Below are 11,975 nucleotides of genomic sequence, written 5' to 3'. Positions count from 1 at the left end.
CCCTTGCTCTCACCCATTTTGATTCTTGTCAAAAGATTTAACGAAGGAGCTTCCTGATGAAGTGTGTCCAGGGCATCTTTTCATGTGGTACTGAAAACCATAACCTCTAAAACTTTCTCAGTTACAGATGAAATCTTAAGATCCAGCAAAAATATTCTTAATGTCACCATACTGAATGGTCTGTCCAGTTGTTCAGGCCCTTGAGAAGAAGGTAGGAAACACAGGAACCCAGGTTCTTCTTCCCAGAAGGCTCTCATGGCCTCTGTACCCTGGTGCTGACTGGGAGCTGCCAAGTGGTACTGGGAGCAACTGTGGCCCTGGGACAAAGCCTATGTGTAAGCATCCTAGAGGGAAGCTTTCCAGGAACATTGTTTAAAAAAGATGAGTTAGAAAAGAAGAAACTCATTCTAAGAAAGATAGAAAATTAACATTAATTCTAAAGTCTTTTCTCAATTATAAGCTCTTTGCCTTTTGAGAGTATCTGATTTCAAGCCACCTTCTTTTTTTGTCTGAAAATGTAGATGAAGAATAACACTTCCCTGCACACAGAGCATAGCAGTCCATCATGAATTGATGTCTGCAGCTCCAAGCATCCCTCCTAAGGTGTACTGACGAAGCCTCACAGCAGGGTGGCTTGAGGCTCCTGTGCTACGATTAGCTGGCTAGTGTCTGCCTCAGATTAAATATTTTCCTAAGTGTAAGAGAAAAGAAAATGTGCTTTGCTTTCTGTTGCAAGCCCTGACATCAATTCCTGCAAACACTTACAGATGTCAATGGAACAAATGTCTACGTCATGGTACCCACATACCTTCTATCACTTTCTCTAAAAGCCAAGACTCGGTGGCACACACGGAACTTGGCTGGAGTGGGGATGACCGCACTGTGATGTCTCTGGTACAGTTAAGCCTAGTGTGTCTGTGCTGATGACATTAAGGATTCATTTACTGCTCCCTAGAGAACAGATGCAGACAGAGCCAGTATCATGGGATACTCTGTACAATGGTTCTCACCTTGGGCTTTTCCTTTGTGTATCAGGAACATTACTGAAGTCAGTATAGACACTCTGATTAACAGTGAGCTGTAACTATGTATGTAATTAAATTGTGCTTATTTTTTTAGAATATCTACATAGCATCGTTTGCAGCAGGTAAATAGCTATTGTTTATAATGTGCAGAAGCTACTGGGTTTATCATTAATGTGCCTATTTTGCTGTAAGAGGAAAGCAAGTATTTTGAATGTACAGATGATCTATTACTGAAAAATTAGACTGATTAGCCGTGGTCAGAGCAAAATTAAGTTATTTGTATCATCACCAGTTTGCAGATTTATTTTCAAAGACTTTTCAATCAATCGTTTGGTTATTAGTATTAGGAAGTTAAATAGTCCTTCCAAACATCTCATCATAGACAGAGATGGAAATAGTTCCATGGGAAACCCTTTGAAATTAAAGAGGTCCAGTCAAGCAACATATGTATTTCTATTCATTAGCAAAGAACCAAACTGACCAGGTTCATCACCTCTTTCTGCAGAGTTGTGAGGGATTCTGGGTCCCTCTATAGCAGTGTGCAGGAAAAGTTAAATATGGTGCAGTATTTTCAAATGTAAGTGAGGTCAGGTGTTAGAGAACCCACAGGTACTCTCAGACCAAAATTAAACCCAGTGCTGGGATCATCTTTCAGTCTCTGGAGTTTACACCTGTGGTAGCAGTTCTGATACCAAGGGAAGTTTCTCTCTTCAAAGCACTAACATAAAAGCAGAATTCGTATCTACTATATGAATATTTTAGTTATTGCTAGGCTTCTGTAGCTCAGCTTGGTAAGTCAGTTTTCTTCTCTCATTAGTGATTAAGTGGGTCTGTGTGAATATTTTACTGCATAACTTTTGTGAGATTTTTTTGTTTGCACTAAAATACCTCTTTATCTCCAGAGAACAAAGATGATAGATTTTTCTGGCCATATGGCTGCAGCAAAGTGGTTTCCCTGGCAACTGTAACCCACAGAACTCCTTAAAACTTTTTCCCTTTATGGATTTTTTAGCAGTTTGATTTCAGAATTTCAGGATCTTGTCATCTTCTCCAAAATCATTGCAGCTGTGGAACAGAGGTTAACCATGGAGGCCTCTGAGTGTGCTAGGGCCCTGGGTGCCTTCAAGTATCTGGCTTCATTTGCAGTGATCTGAAGGTTTTCCCTCCCTGCAGATGTTTGGCTCAATTTCCAGGATGTTTAGCATATTCTTCTTGGGATTATTGTGGTAGTCTTCACATAACCACTACTGAAAGGTATCCAGTATGATTTAGACAAACAAAACACAAAACTAGTGAAAGATGAAACATGAAGCCAATGGGACTGCACAAGCACCCTCTTGCTTGGAAAGAGCTTTAAGCAGCTTGCTGGCTCGCACTCTGTCACAGTACAAGAGCTGGGACCAAGCTGTGGATTTCCTACTTGCCTCTTCTGCCATGCACGGAGGGGACAGGAGAGGAAAAAGAAAAGCATGTATTGCTAGTTTTTATTTTAAAAATAAAAATAAGCAAGCTTGATTGCCCAATAGAAATTACAGAACTTTCAGGTACAGCTTCTGAAGCAGATCAACAAACTGACAAATACCTGCACTAAAATCTGTCCCCTTCTGTGTTTCAGCAACCCCAGCGAAGCCTTCACTAGTAGCAATATTGCAGGTGTTATTGCAGGAGATTTATCTCAACTGCCGTGTGTTTGGGCAAACATTCTGCCAGTGTCAAGATGCAAGGATGAGATGCTAAGTGCTCTTTATGCTTGGTAATCCAGATAGAGTTACTGGTTGTGTATGTTGTACATCTGACAGCCATCATACTGATTTCTTTTTATTCTGATGGTTTGGTTCTTTTTGAAGAACCAAATACTAATACGCACGCTAATTATCTTCAAAAAGATAATTAGTAGTCTGAGTATTTATTGAGCATATGATCAGCCACTTTGTAGTAATAGTAAGGAATTAGTTTCAAGAATAAGTTAAGTTTGCAATGATTATTAGAAAAATCATTGAGAAGAACTGAAATCCTGCTAAAAGTGTTGAAGGGACCCTGAAAGGCAACTCATGGCTGATAAGCTCAATTTTGATACGACTACATGCTGGCACAGGTAGTTTTTCTAGTGCCAAGCTGTCCATTTTCAAAAGAAGCTTTGATACTTTCTAGAGGTACAAGGAAAATGCATTTTTCTGCTTTGTACGTAACCATATTAATTGCAGATACTAGTAATTCCATCTATTTCTTCTGTGGATTTATTCTTATCTTTTCCTAGTGAGAGCTAGAAAGATAAGATGCTTCAGGAAATGGGCCAGAGCTCCTGTTCCAAAGCAGTCAAATTACATAATAAGTTTATATATACATACATATATATATATGTATGTATATATATATATATATATACATATGCATGTGTGTGTGTGTGTATATATATACACACACAATATATTTTACCTTTTTCATTTTTTCCTCTCTTCCATAATCTTTTTTAATACTGCAATTCTTTTAAGGAGGGCAATTTGGAAACCACCTGAATTAATCAGTAAGTTGTCAAAAACTCATAAGTTGTTCCAGTCAAATATTAATAATGTTTTTCAAACTCTTATTTTCTTTGTGAGTGAAATAAACAACAACAACAAAAATCCAGAATGCCACGCTGTAAACAAATCCCACAGGCACGCTCATCATTAGGCAGTAAAGCACATAGGACAACAGATGCTGGATCTGAATTTTTCCAGGATAATAAATGTGTTCAGTGTCCCCAAGAAGAAGATTTTAAAGAGTATTTTCTGCAGAGAGCTACATAATTCGTCCTCAAAAGCTCTCTGTTTTACACAGTGTGTTAAAAGAAAAAACACAAAAGAATCCTGGAATAAATAGTCAGAATGTGCTGCTAAACTAGGGGACAGTGTTTTAGAAATAACCAGTTTAGCATAATTAATTACAAAGGAATATGAATCACTACTTCAGCATTTAACTCTTTATTCTATGCTTTTTAATTGGAGTGCTGTTGGGGAAAAACTGGAGGACATTTTCTCTAGAAAACCTTGAAAGCAGAGTCATGCACAGGGTTCTTATCAATGCAGTTAATTTTACAGCCAATAATGGGATATTTGCCTAAGTGTTTGAGGTATCTTTCTCTATAAAAGTAAAAGACTGAGTTACCTCTGGAGCCTGGAGTAGCTTTTACACTATTTTCTTTATCCATTTGCACATGTTATCCTTTTAATTATTTCTCAGATCTAGGTTATCCTGTATTTTCTAATGAATCAGTGGATTATGATTTCCACCTGTATCCCTATGGGCACCAGTAAAGAAATCAAAACTGAATTTACCTGCCTTATCTTATCTTGCCAGTCTGGCAATGAGAGAGTTGGAGCAACTCTCCTATGAAGACAGGCTGAGGGAGCTGGGTTTGTTCAGCCTGGAGAAGACTGCAAGGAGACCTTATTGCAGCCTTTCAGTATTAAAAAGGGGATTATAAAAAGGAGCAGAATCAACTTTTTACAAGGATAGACAGTAATAGGACAAGGGGGAATGTTTTTAAGCCCAAGGAGAGATGGTTTAGATTGGATGTCAGGGGGAAGTTCTTCACAGAGAGGGTGCTCCAGAGATGCTGGAACAGGCTGCCCAGAGAGGCTGTGGATGTTCCATGCCTGAAGGTTTTCAAGGCCATGTTGGATGGGGCCCTGGGCAACCTGGTCAAGTGCCAGATCTGGAAGTTGGTGGCCCTGCCTGTGACAGGGGACTGGAACTCGATGATCTTTGGGGTCCCTTCCAGCCCAAGCCATTCTATGATTCTATGATACTCCCACATATCACAGCTTGCTGGATGCCAGATGCAGTTGTCCTCCTCCTTCTGACTTCAGAGCTGACATAAGTTGCTGATCTCCTTTCAAAATGTAGCTGGACTATCCTAAGAGCTATAAAGAAAGTATCACGTGGTTGTGACCTCTATTTAGTAAGAAAATATAATCTTGAGTTATAGTTTAATGTAGGGTTGAATTTCAGACAACAGTCCCGCTGTTGCCTAATGTTGTGATGTGGCTGTGGAGTTGGCCATGGGTAAGCAGCTGGTGTGGGATCAGGATCAGCTCTGCATGCCCAGCTGCTTCAGGCTCACTCCCCACAAAATGGCACAAGGAAAATGGCTGAAAATGTTCTTCTCAAGGAGGACACAGCATCGCTACCATGCTGTTTTGCTTTTATCCTGTATCTGTGCATCATTTCTTGCGTTCTTGTGAGATTAGTTGATTAAAATGTCTTGTCAGCAATTTCTCCTTTAACTGTTTACCAACCCCTAGACAAGATTCATGAATATTAAAGTTCTTTGAACTCAAATAATTTAGGAAGAGTAAAGAAAATGCTAAGTTCCTTCTGGGTGCTGTCAGGTTTATTAAATGATATTGTCAAGACACGAATTTTCTGGAAAAATGGGCTGAAGTATAGGTCCTGAAACTCTATTTGTTTATGGCAAGTTGTAAAGGGATATTTGAAAATGACAGCATTTCTCCCTCTTAGAGAAGGTGTTCTTGTGAAGAAAGCTGAAAGATAAATGTACTGCAGTTTGGACCCACAAGTGTGTATTTACACCTTCTGCAGAAGCGTTCTGATGTTCTGTGCCAGATACTTGTTAGCTGTGTAGTCCAGGCTGTGTACCAAGTTTTCTTATTCAGTTTATATCTTGGAGAGCACATATTTCCCCTAATACGTGCTGATTGCTATTACTATTATGCTACTTATTTTCCTTCAGGTTTCTCATTTCTTAGCCTCTCTTTTGCTGTCCTTTATCAACCTCAATCAGGTCCCTGTTTAGCCGTGCAAGATTGCTGGTGATTGTTCTTTCTTAGACCAGGATGAGAGATTTTCCTTCACTGTGAAATCCCACATGGAGCTCTCTGCCATCTAGTATGGTGGTTGTTAAAAGAACCTTTCCAGTCACTGATTGACTGGGGAATGGATAGCTGTGGTTTTTTAGCACAGCTTTCTTGGCACAGAGATACCCACATTAAGTGCCTGTAGATGTTGCAGGATGGGAAGTGTCACTTACATGACTCACTCCTGTATACCTGTTATTGAAGCATTGTTTATAAAGATTCTCAGAACTGAGACAGTATGGCTATTTTAATATTTTAAAATGATTTTGCATCTTAACCCTGTATCTCCGTGATCTCTCTTCACGGTCTTCATGATTTATTTCAAAAACAAACAAAAATCTTTCAATGAAATGGGCTCCTGGGGAGAGGGGGAAAAGCTTTGAACACAGGTGAGAGCTCCAGCAGAACAGGGCTGCACTCACAGCTACCACATGTGAGGAAGGAGTAAAACAAGGAGGATCAGTCTCCTGTAAATGACGTGGCTTCAAACTGTAGGGATAATTTGACAGTGGTCATAAAAGCAGAAAAAGACTACCTTGCTCAATGAAGCACTGACCCAACACCTCGGTTTCCATGATGAAAAGTCTGTTTTAGCCTTGTTTATTACAGATTTTGGCAGGTATTCATCACGGTAATTTAGAAGCAGGCTTGGTGCCTTAAAAACGCTTTGCAATTTCAAGAAACAGCTTCTGCAGTGACAGACGTGAGAGATGCAGGGAGCACAGGTGTTGTGCTTAGGGCTGCTCTTAGGTGCAGGAGCAAGACTTCAGGCTTTGTGGCAAAAGGTACTTCCAACTGGAAATGTCTATCTTGACAACAAGTCATATTATAATGCTCCACTCCTACTGAACTTTTAAAAAATAAACCAACTTTGTATCCAATTGGTGCTGGGCTGTGTGCTTTGATAGCCAGTTCTTACCAAAACTAAATGCCGGAGCAGAGGGCAGGGTGAGTGTGTCTTTCTCAGGACCAGAAAAGGGAGAAACCATCATGAGTAGGGATGGCAACCTCAAATACTATCGACAAGGCAAAGACTTTTATTTATTTATTTATTTACTTATTTTAAATCTTCTCTCAGAAGCAGACCGAGAGGTCGATGTTTCCTCCCAGTCCGCCTGAGCCATTCCCTGCTCGGAGGTGCGGTGCCAGCCTAGCGCCGGGGCCGCCTCTTGCGGGGCAGGGGTGAGTCCCACGGGCTGCTGCCGGCCTTCCTCTTTGGGGCAGCCCGGGGCCCCCTGCGGGATCGGTCCCTGCCCTGGGCGGAGGGGCCCGCGGCCGCCGCCTGCCCCGGCTCCTCCTGCAGCTCCCCGTCTGCGGGCGCGGCGGCGGCGGGGTTCCCGGGACCCCCGCCAGGGACGCCGGGGAGCTGCTCGGCGCTGGGGCCCGCGGAGCCGGTGGGGTGACCCGGGCCGGTGTCCCCGCGGCCCCGCTGCCGACGGATCTGTGGGCCATATAGGGCTGCGGCAACGATAACGAGTCTCCTCACGAAGCGCACCGTGAGGCCTCTGAGACTTGGCTGCAGCTCCCGCAGCAGGACGGCCTCGTCGAGCCCGTGCTTGCACAGGAAGTTCATAATGATGCTCGTTCTTGCGTGCATCTCCCACCACCTGTCGGCAGAGATCCCCCTGATCTCCTGATGGAGCCACTGGAACAGGGGGCTGAGATCTCCTGGATGTTGTTGGAAAAAGGCAGCCCAGATCTCGGGAGGAAAGCTGTGCTCAGGAGGCAGCAGCACCGGCTCTGCGGGCTCCTGCTGGCCCTGCGGGCCGTAACCTGAGCGCGCTGTGGGCTGCGGGGCTGGGCACTCGAGGTAATCATCATCCGACCTCACCGAGTATCGGATGGTTCTGATCCCGTGCCCACAGATGGCACATCTTCGCTGCTTCTTTGCCCACCAGAGCGCGCAGCCATAGCATAGCTGGTGGAGACAAGGTGTCACATTGGCCACGTCATCCTGAGCGTGGCCGCAGATGGGGCAGGTCCAGTCTAATTGCGCCTCCATGGTTTCTGGCTGTACAGTGGGCTGGGGAGAGCAAAGGACAGGAAGCTGCTCTCCTCACTGGCGCTGCAGTGGACAGAAGGTGTCACAAACTGCAAGAGAAAGAGAGAGAGAGATTATAGTTGCTCTCTGTTCCCAAGGCAAGAAGCTGTGATGCCCCAGTCCCTCAACAGCGAACCTCCCCACCCCCTTCTCCCCATCGGTCACCTTGGGGCAATGTATTCTCACCTCTGCTGCTGTGAGCGCACCCTGTGGGCCCCAGCTACCTGAGCCAGGCAGAAATGGGGAAATGCCGGTGATGCCGTAGGATGGCGCCAAGAACTGCTACCAGCAGTCCCACAGCACAATGCAACTAAAGCCTCGTTCCGTGATCCAAGTCTCGCAGACACGCTCAACTGGAGTCCAGGCACGAGTAGACACTGGTCTCAGCCAGCACTGGAATTTATAGATAAGGGTCACTGAGGCCAAAGTCATCTCTCGCTGATGTCACAACCCCTTGGTCAGTGACCTCACAGTCCATGGCTACATGTATTTGAGCACCAGCCTGGGCCTCCATCATCCTCCATCATGCAGTGATTTTCCTTTCTAATGGTGATATCTTTGGGAAAATAAAAATTGCATGTTCACTTTCTCCACAATAATCCGTCTTCTGTGAACTGTTTACATTTTCTGAATCTTTTAGAGAGACACTTTGTTGCTTGTTCTGTTTTGAATGCAATGCAAATTGGTGACCATTTCTACATCAGGCATGCTTTTTCTATCACGTGCTCATATCACAGCAGGTTGTTTCCTACGCTTTCCTGTGCAACGTACTCAGTGGGACTTGCCTTAGGAATGGGTTGAACTAAATTATGTACAGAGGTCCCTTCCAACCCCTAAATTCTGTGATTCTGTGTGACTGTGAATTTGCTTGAGCCACCCTAGCCTCAATTGGTGTGTTGCTCACACAGGTGCTGAATCTGGGCTCTGGGAGATGGGAAAGAGGTACACTGCTGGAGAACAAATTAGATCAGAAACAAGCATTGTGGCTATCTGGCCTGTGTAAGGCTGAGTGTTACTTCTGCCTCTTCAGAATGATGATCTTGGCAGGTGAGTGCACTGCACTCAGTAGAAACATGAAATCTTAGTTTGTTCCATGAAGGTAGCACAGATTAAATCCTCTGTAGTGGATATGAGTAGAAGAAAACTTTTTTTTTTTTTTTTTTTTTTAATAACTTCATTTTTATTTCACTTCTGAGACTATCAACAAATTATCACCTCTTTACCTGTTTTTGGTGAAGGGTCCTATAATGCTAGACCTTCATAATCCTTAAAGAAGCCTTTGTATCATAGGGAATACTTATCTGGGAGTAAATGAAATGCTTGGATTCAGATTAAACTGACTGTATCTTTAGGAAGATTATAATTTTGAGTGGAGTCAAATGCTCCATTCTATTTGTCCTTGTACCTGTAATACTTTTTTTGCAAACATGAATCTAGAAACCACAAAGCTCAACATTAAAGCTGAAACAAATGTACATGAAATGGGAAGTAGTATCTTCCTGTTCTGTGGATTTGCCTTGGAAGCCCTAACTCCTAGAAGAGAGGAATCTTCAAATACTTCTTGAATAGTTGATTTAACTAATGGAAAATTTGTACGTAACAGTTTGAGCGTGGGTAAAGTAGAGAGAATTCATAGCTTTAGCCTATTCTTCAAATGCAGCTCGTAGTCACTTAAGGAAAGGGTGATTAAGGATCACCTCTTCGTTTCATGCAGGCGCATCTTAACATCAAGCCATCTAGAGCTGTGCTTTTGAAAGTATGATGAAGATAAACTCACAACAACTACCAAGTATTTTATCTTCTTTTTCACAGCAGTAAAGCTTCGTACAGTGTATTTAATTCAAAGCCTTCTGTATTCATTCCACTTCTACCGCTACGCATACAAGAAGAGCCAAGGCTAAGGTGTCAGAAAATGTCTCCATGCCTCCAGGAAATTTGTGTATTGTCCTTGCAGAGAAATTTTATTATGCTTTACCACATGACTCTGTGCCACAGTGTAGAACTGCTTGGTTTTGCTTGGTTTTGTTGCTGGTTTTTTTTTGGGACCATCATTTTGTGGAATCATTGCTCGATAATATCTATTTCTCTAATCATTGTGCTTGGATATTAAGTCAGTGTTAGAGATACGGTAACTCTATCAGAGATAAGCTGTTGCATTTAAATGGTAGTGAAAACAAGCTTTTCAAAAAAAAATTGTTAAATGATCCTTAACTAAACAAGTTTCATTCAATTGGGTGAAACTGAATGTTTGTATCAGTTGGCAGAATACCAACAAGCTAGAAGTCTTCTCTAATGCAGTAACTTCTGACAGAGGAGTGCTGCTGGGAAGGGAAGTGCTCTGGTCTCTGTGTACTGTGCCAAAGGAAAGTTTTAACTTCAGAGGAGTCCAATAGCATTTGTAGAAATGCTCTTGTATGAGAGGAGAGATGTGTTCCTGTTTATTGGTAAATGGTGAATTATTCAAGGCAAACAACCTTACAGAAGGAAATATAAGGTTTTATTTAAAATAAAATTTGGATAAGCTGAATATTTTAATGAGTGGAGAAATGTCCCAGCGTGAAGTTAGAAAGTGGGGACACTTCAATTTGGACTCTGAACACAGCACAGGCCTATGCTGTTTCTCAAAGCTGGTCCCACAGGCAGATCTGTGAGACCATAGCAGAGGCACAAAGCCACATGGACAAGTTATGTCCCTGTGGAAGTGAAACTTTTTCTACCTAGAGCAGCTTTCTCCATTCTAAAGGTATGAACTATAATACATAATGTCAAGTTGTGGCAAATCATAGCTTAGCACATTCTTGTGACAATTGGGACACAATTTCTGACAATAGACAACAACTGTCTTCGATTTTCTTGTTTGTTAAAGAAAATTTCTCAATTCTGGTATAATTGACATAAAATTGACACAGGATTTCTCTTTCTCTGCTATTCTACAGAGCTGCTACATCATAATCATCTAAAGCATTAAGTTATTTGCTAAATCATTGCATTGCTTGTGCAGATAAATTTTTCTGTAGGAAATTTAAAATATGATTTGAAAGGAGGGTGAAAAGGCAGAGAGGTCATGCAGTGTGAGCTTAAGGAAAAATGAATAGTAAGGAAAAGAATGATTTTCTATCTTGATATTCATTTTATTTGTTGCCAGCTTCTCTGTCAGTTTGTCACCACAGCTGATGTTTTCTTCTCTTCCATTTACTCTCATATTTAAATTGCTCAATATTTGTATTGTGTTTGCTGGCATCATCTTATCATTTGTACGCTTACACAAGTGTAAGTTCCATTTCTTGGTATTGATCCTTATCCTACACTGAGAAGCCAATAAAAGTTGTCCTGCCTGCTAGGGCTGACCTTTAGTGCAATTTACATATCATCTCTGAAAATGGATGGCAGCACAGGGGAAGAGAAAGCAGAAGGTGTTTTTGCCATTTGCTTGTCTCCCTAAAATGTGAATATCCCACTGTGAAAGAGGCAGCAAGCAGAGCAGAAATGGCACAGGCTTCCGTACAGTAAATCCAAGCCTTCCATTGGCATTAGACTTTGTCTTCAGCCTGTGGATGGGATTTGTTCTGATCCTAAGTTTCCCATGAGAAAAAAAGTCAACATGTCTGACTACTGTCAATCCTACTCTCTCTCTTTTTTGTTCTTCACCTTCAGTTTTCTAATTTAGACGATTCATTGCTACATATTTGTTTGTTTGTTTGTTTGTTTCCTGTAGTGCAGAGAAAGTTGTGCACAGACTGTGATATTTAGTTTTTTTTTTTTTTTTTTTTTTTTTTGATCTTCATCTTGCATGAAAACCTTTCATTGCTTGTAAAGTCACACAAGACCTAGTCCTGCTCCCTTAAGTCAATATTTTTGACATTGCCATTGCAAAATGAGAATTTCACCTGAGTTCCCATTAGGAATATGATTTATGTAGTGATGTGAGTTTAAATTATTTTAATTTATGATTGTTGAGGAAATAATAAATGTTCTGCATGGTACATTTTTCCATAAAGATTCCTTTGACTCCAGTGTCCCCTGCAGTTTATTTACTAACAACATCCAAAA

The 11,975-nt window shown here is 41.8% G+C and overlaps 1 protein-coding gene across 1 annotated transcript; it reads right to left on the bottom strand.

Moving 5' to 3' along the window:
* Window positions 1-6,950: 6,950 nt before the first annotated feature.
* LOC116233926 (uncharacterized) lies at window positions 6,951-9,053 on the bottom strand. The gene is made up of 2 exons (XM_031601129.2): window positions 8,112-9,053; window positions 6,951-7,975 (listed from the first exon to the last, which is right to left on the bottom strand). Exon 2 carries the CDS (start codon window positions 7,884-7,886, stop codon window positions 7,035-7,037), a length of 852 nt encoding a protein of 283 aa, XP_031456989.2. The 5' UTR covers window positions 7,887-7,975; window positions 8,112-9,053; the 3' UTR covers window positions 6,951-7,034.
* Window positions 9,054-11,975: the final 2,922 nt, after the last annotated feature.

The sequence above is a fragment of the Phasianus colchicus genome, chromosome 7 (genome assembly GCF_987193195.1).
Source record: "Phasianus colchicus chromosome 7, bPhaCol1.hap1.1, whole genome shotgun sequence".
Lineage (NCBI taxonomy): Eukaryota > Metazoa > Chordata > Aves > Galliformes > Phasianidae > Phasianus > Phasianus colchicus.
Note: the sequence above shows the minus strand (reverse complement) of the source record. Positions and strands in the feature narration are given on the sequence as shown.

Excerpts from the sequence above, each read along its gene's own strand:
- LOC116233926 (XM_031601129.2), bottom strand. The coding sequence starts at position 7,886 with ATGGAGGCGCAATTAGACTGGACCTGCCCCATCTGCGGCCACGCTCAG.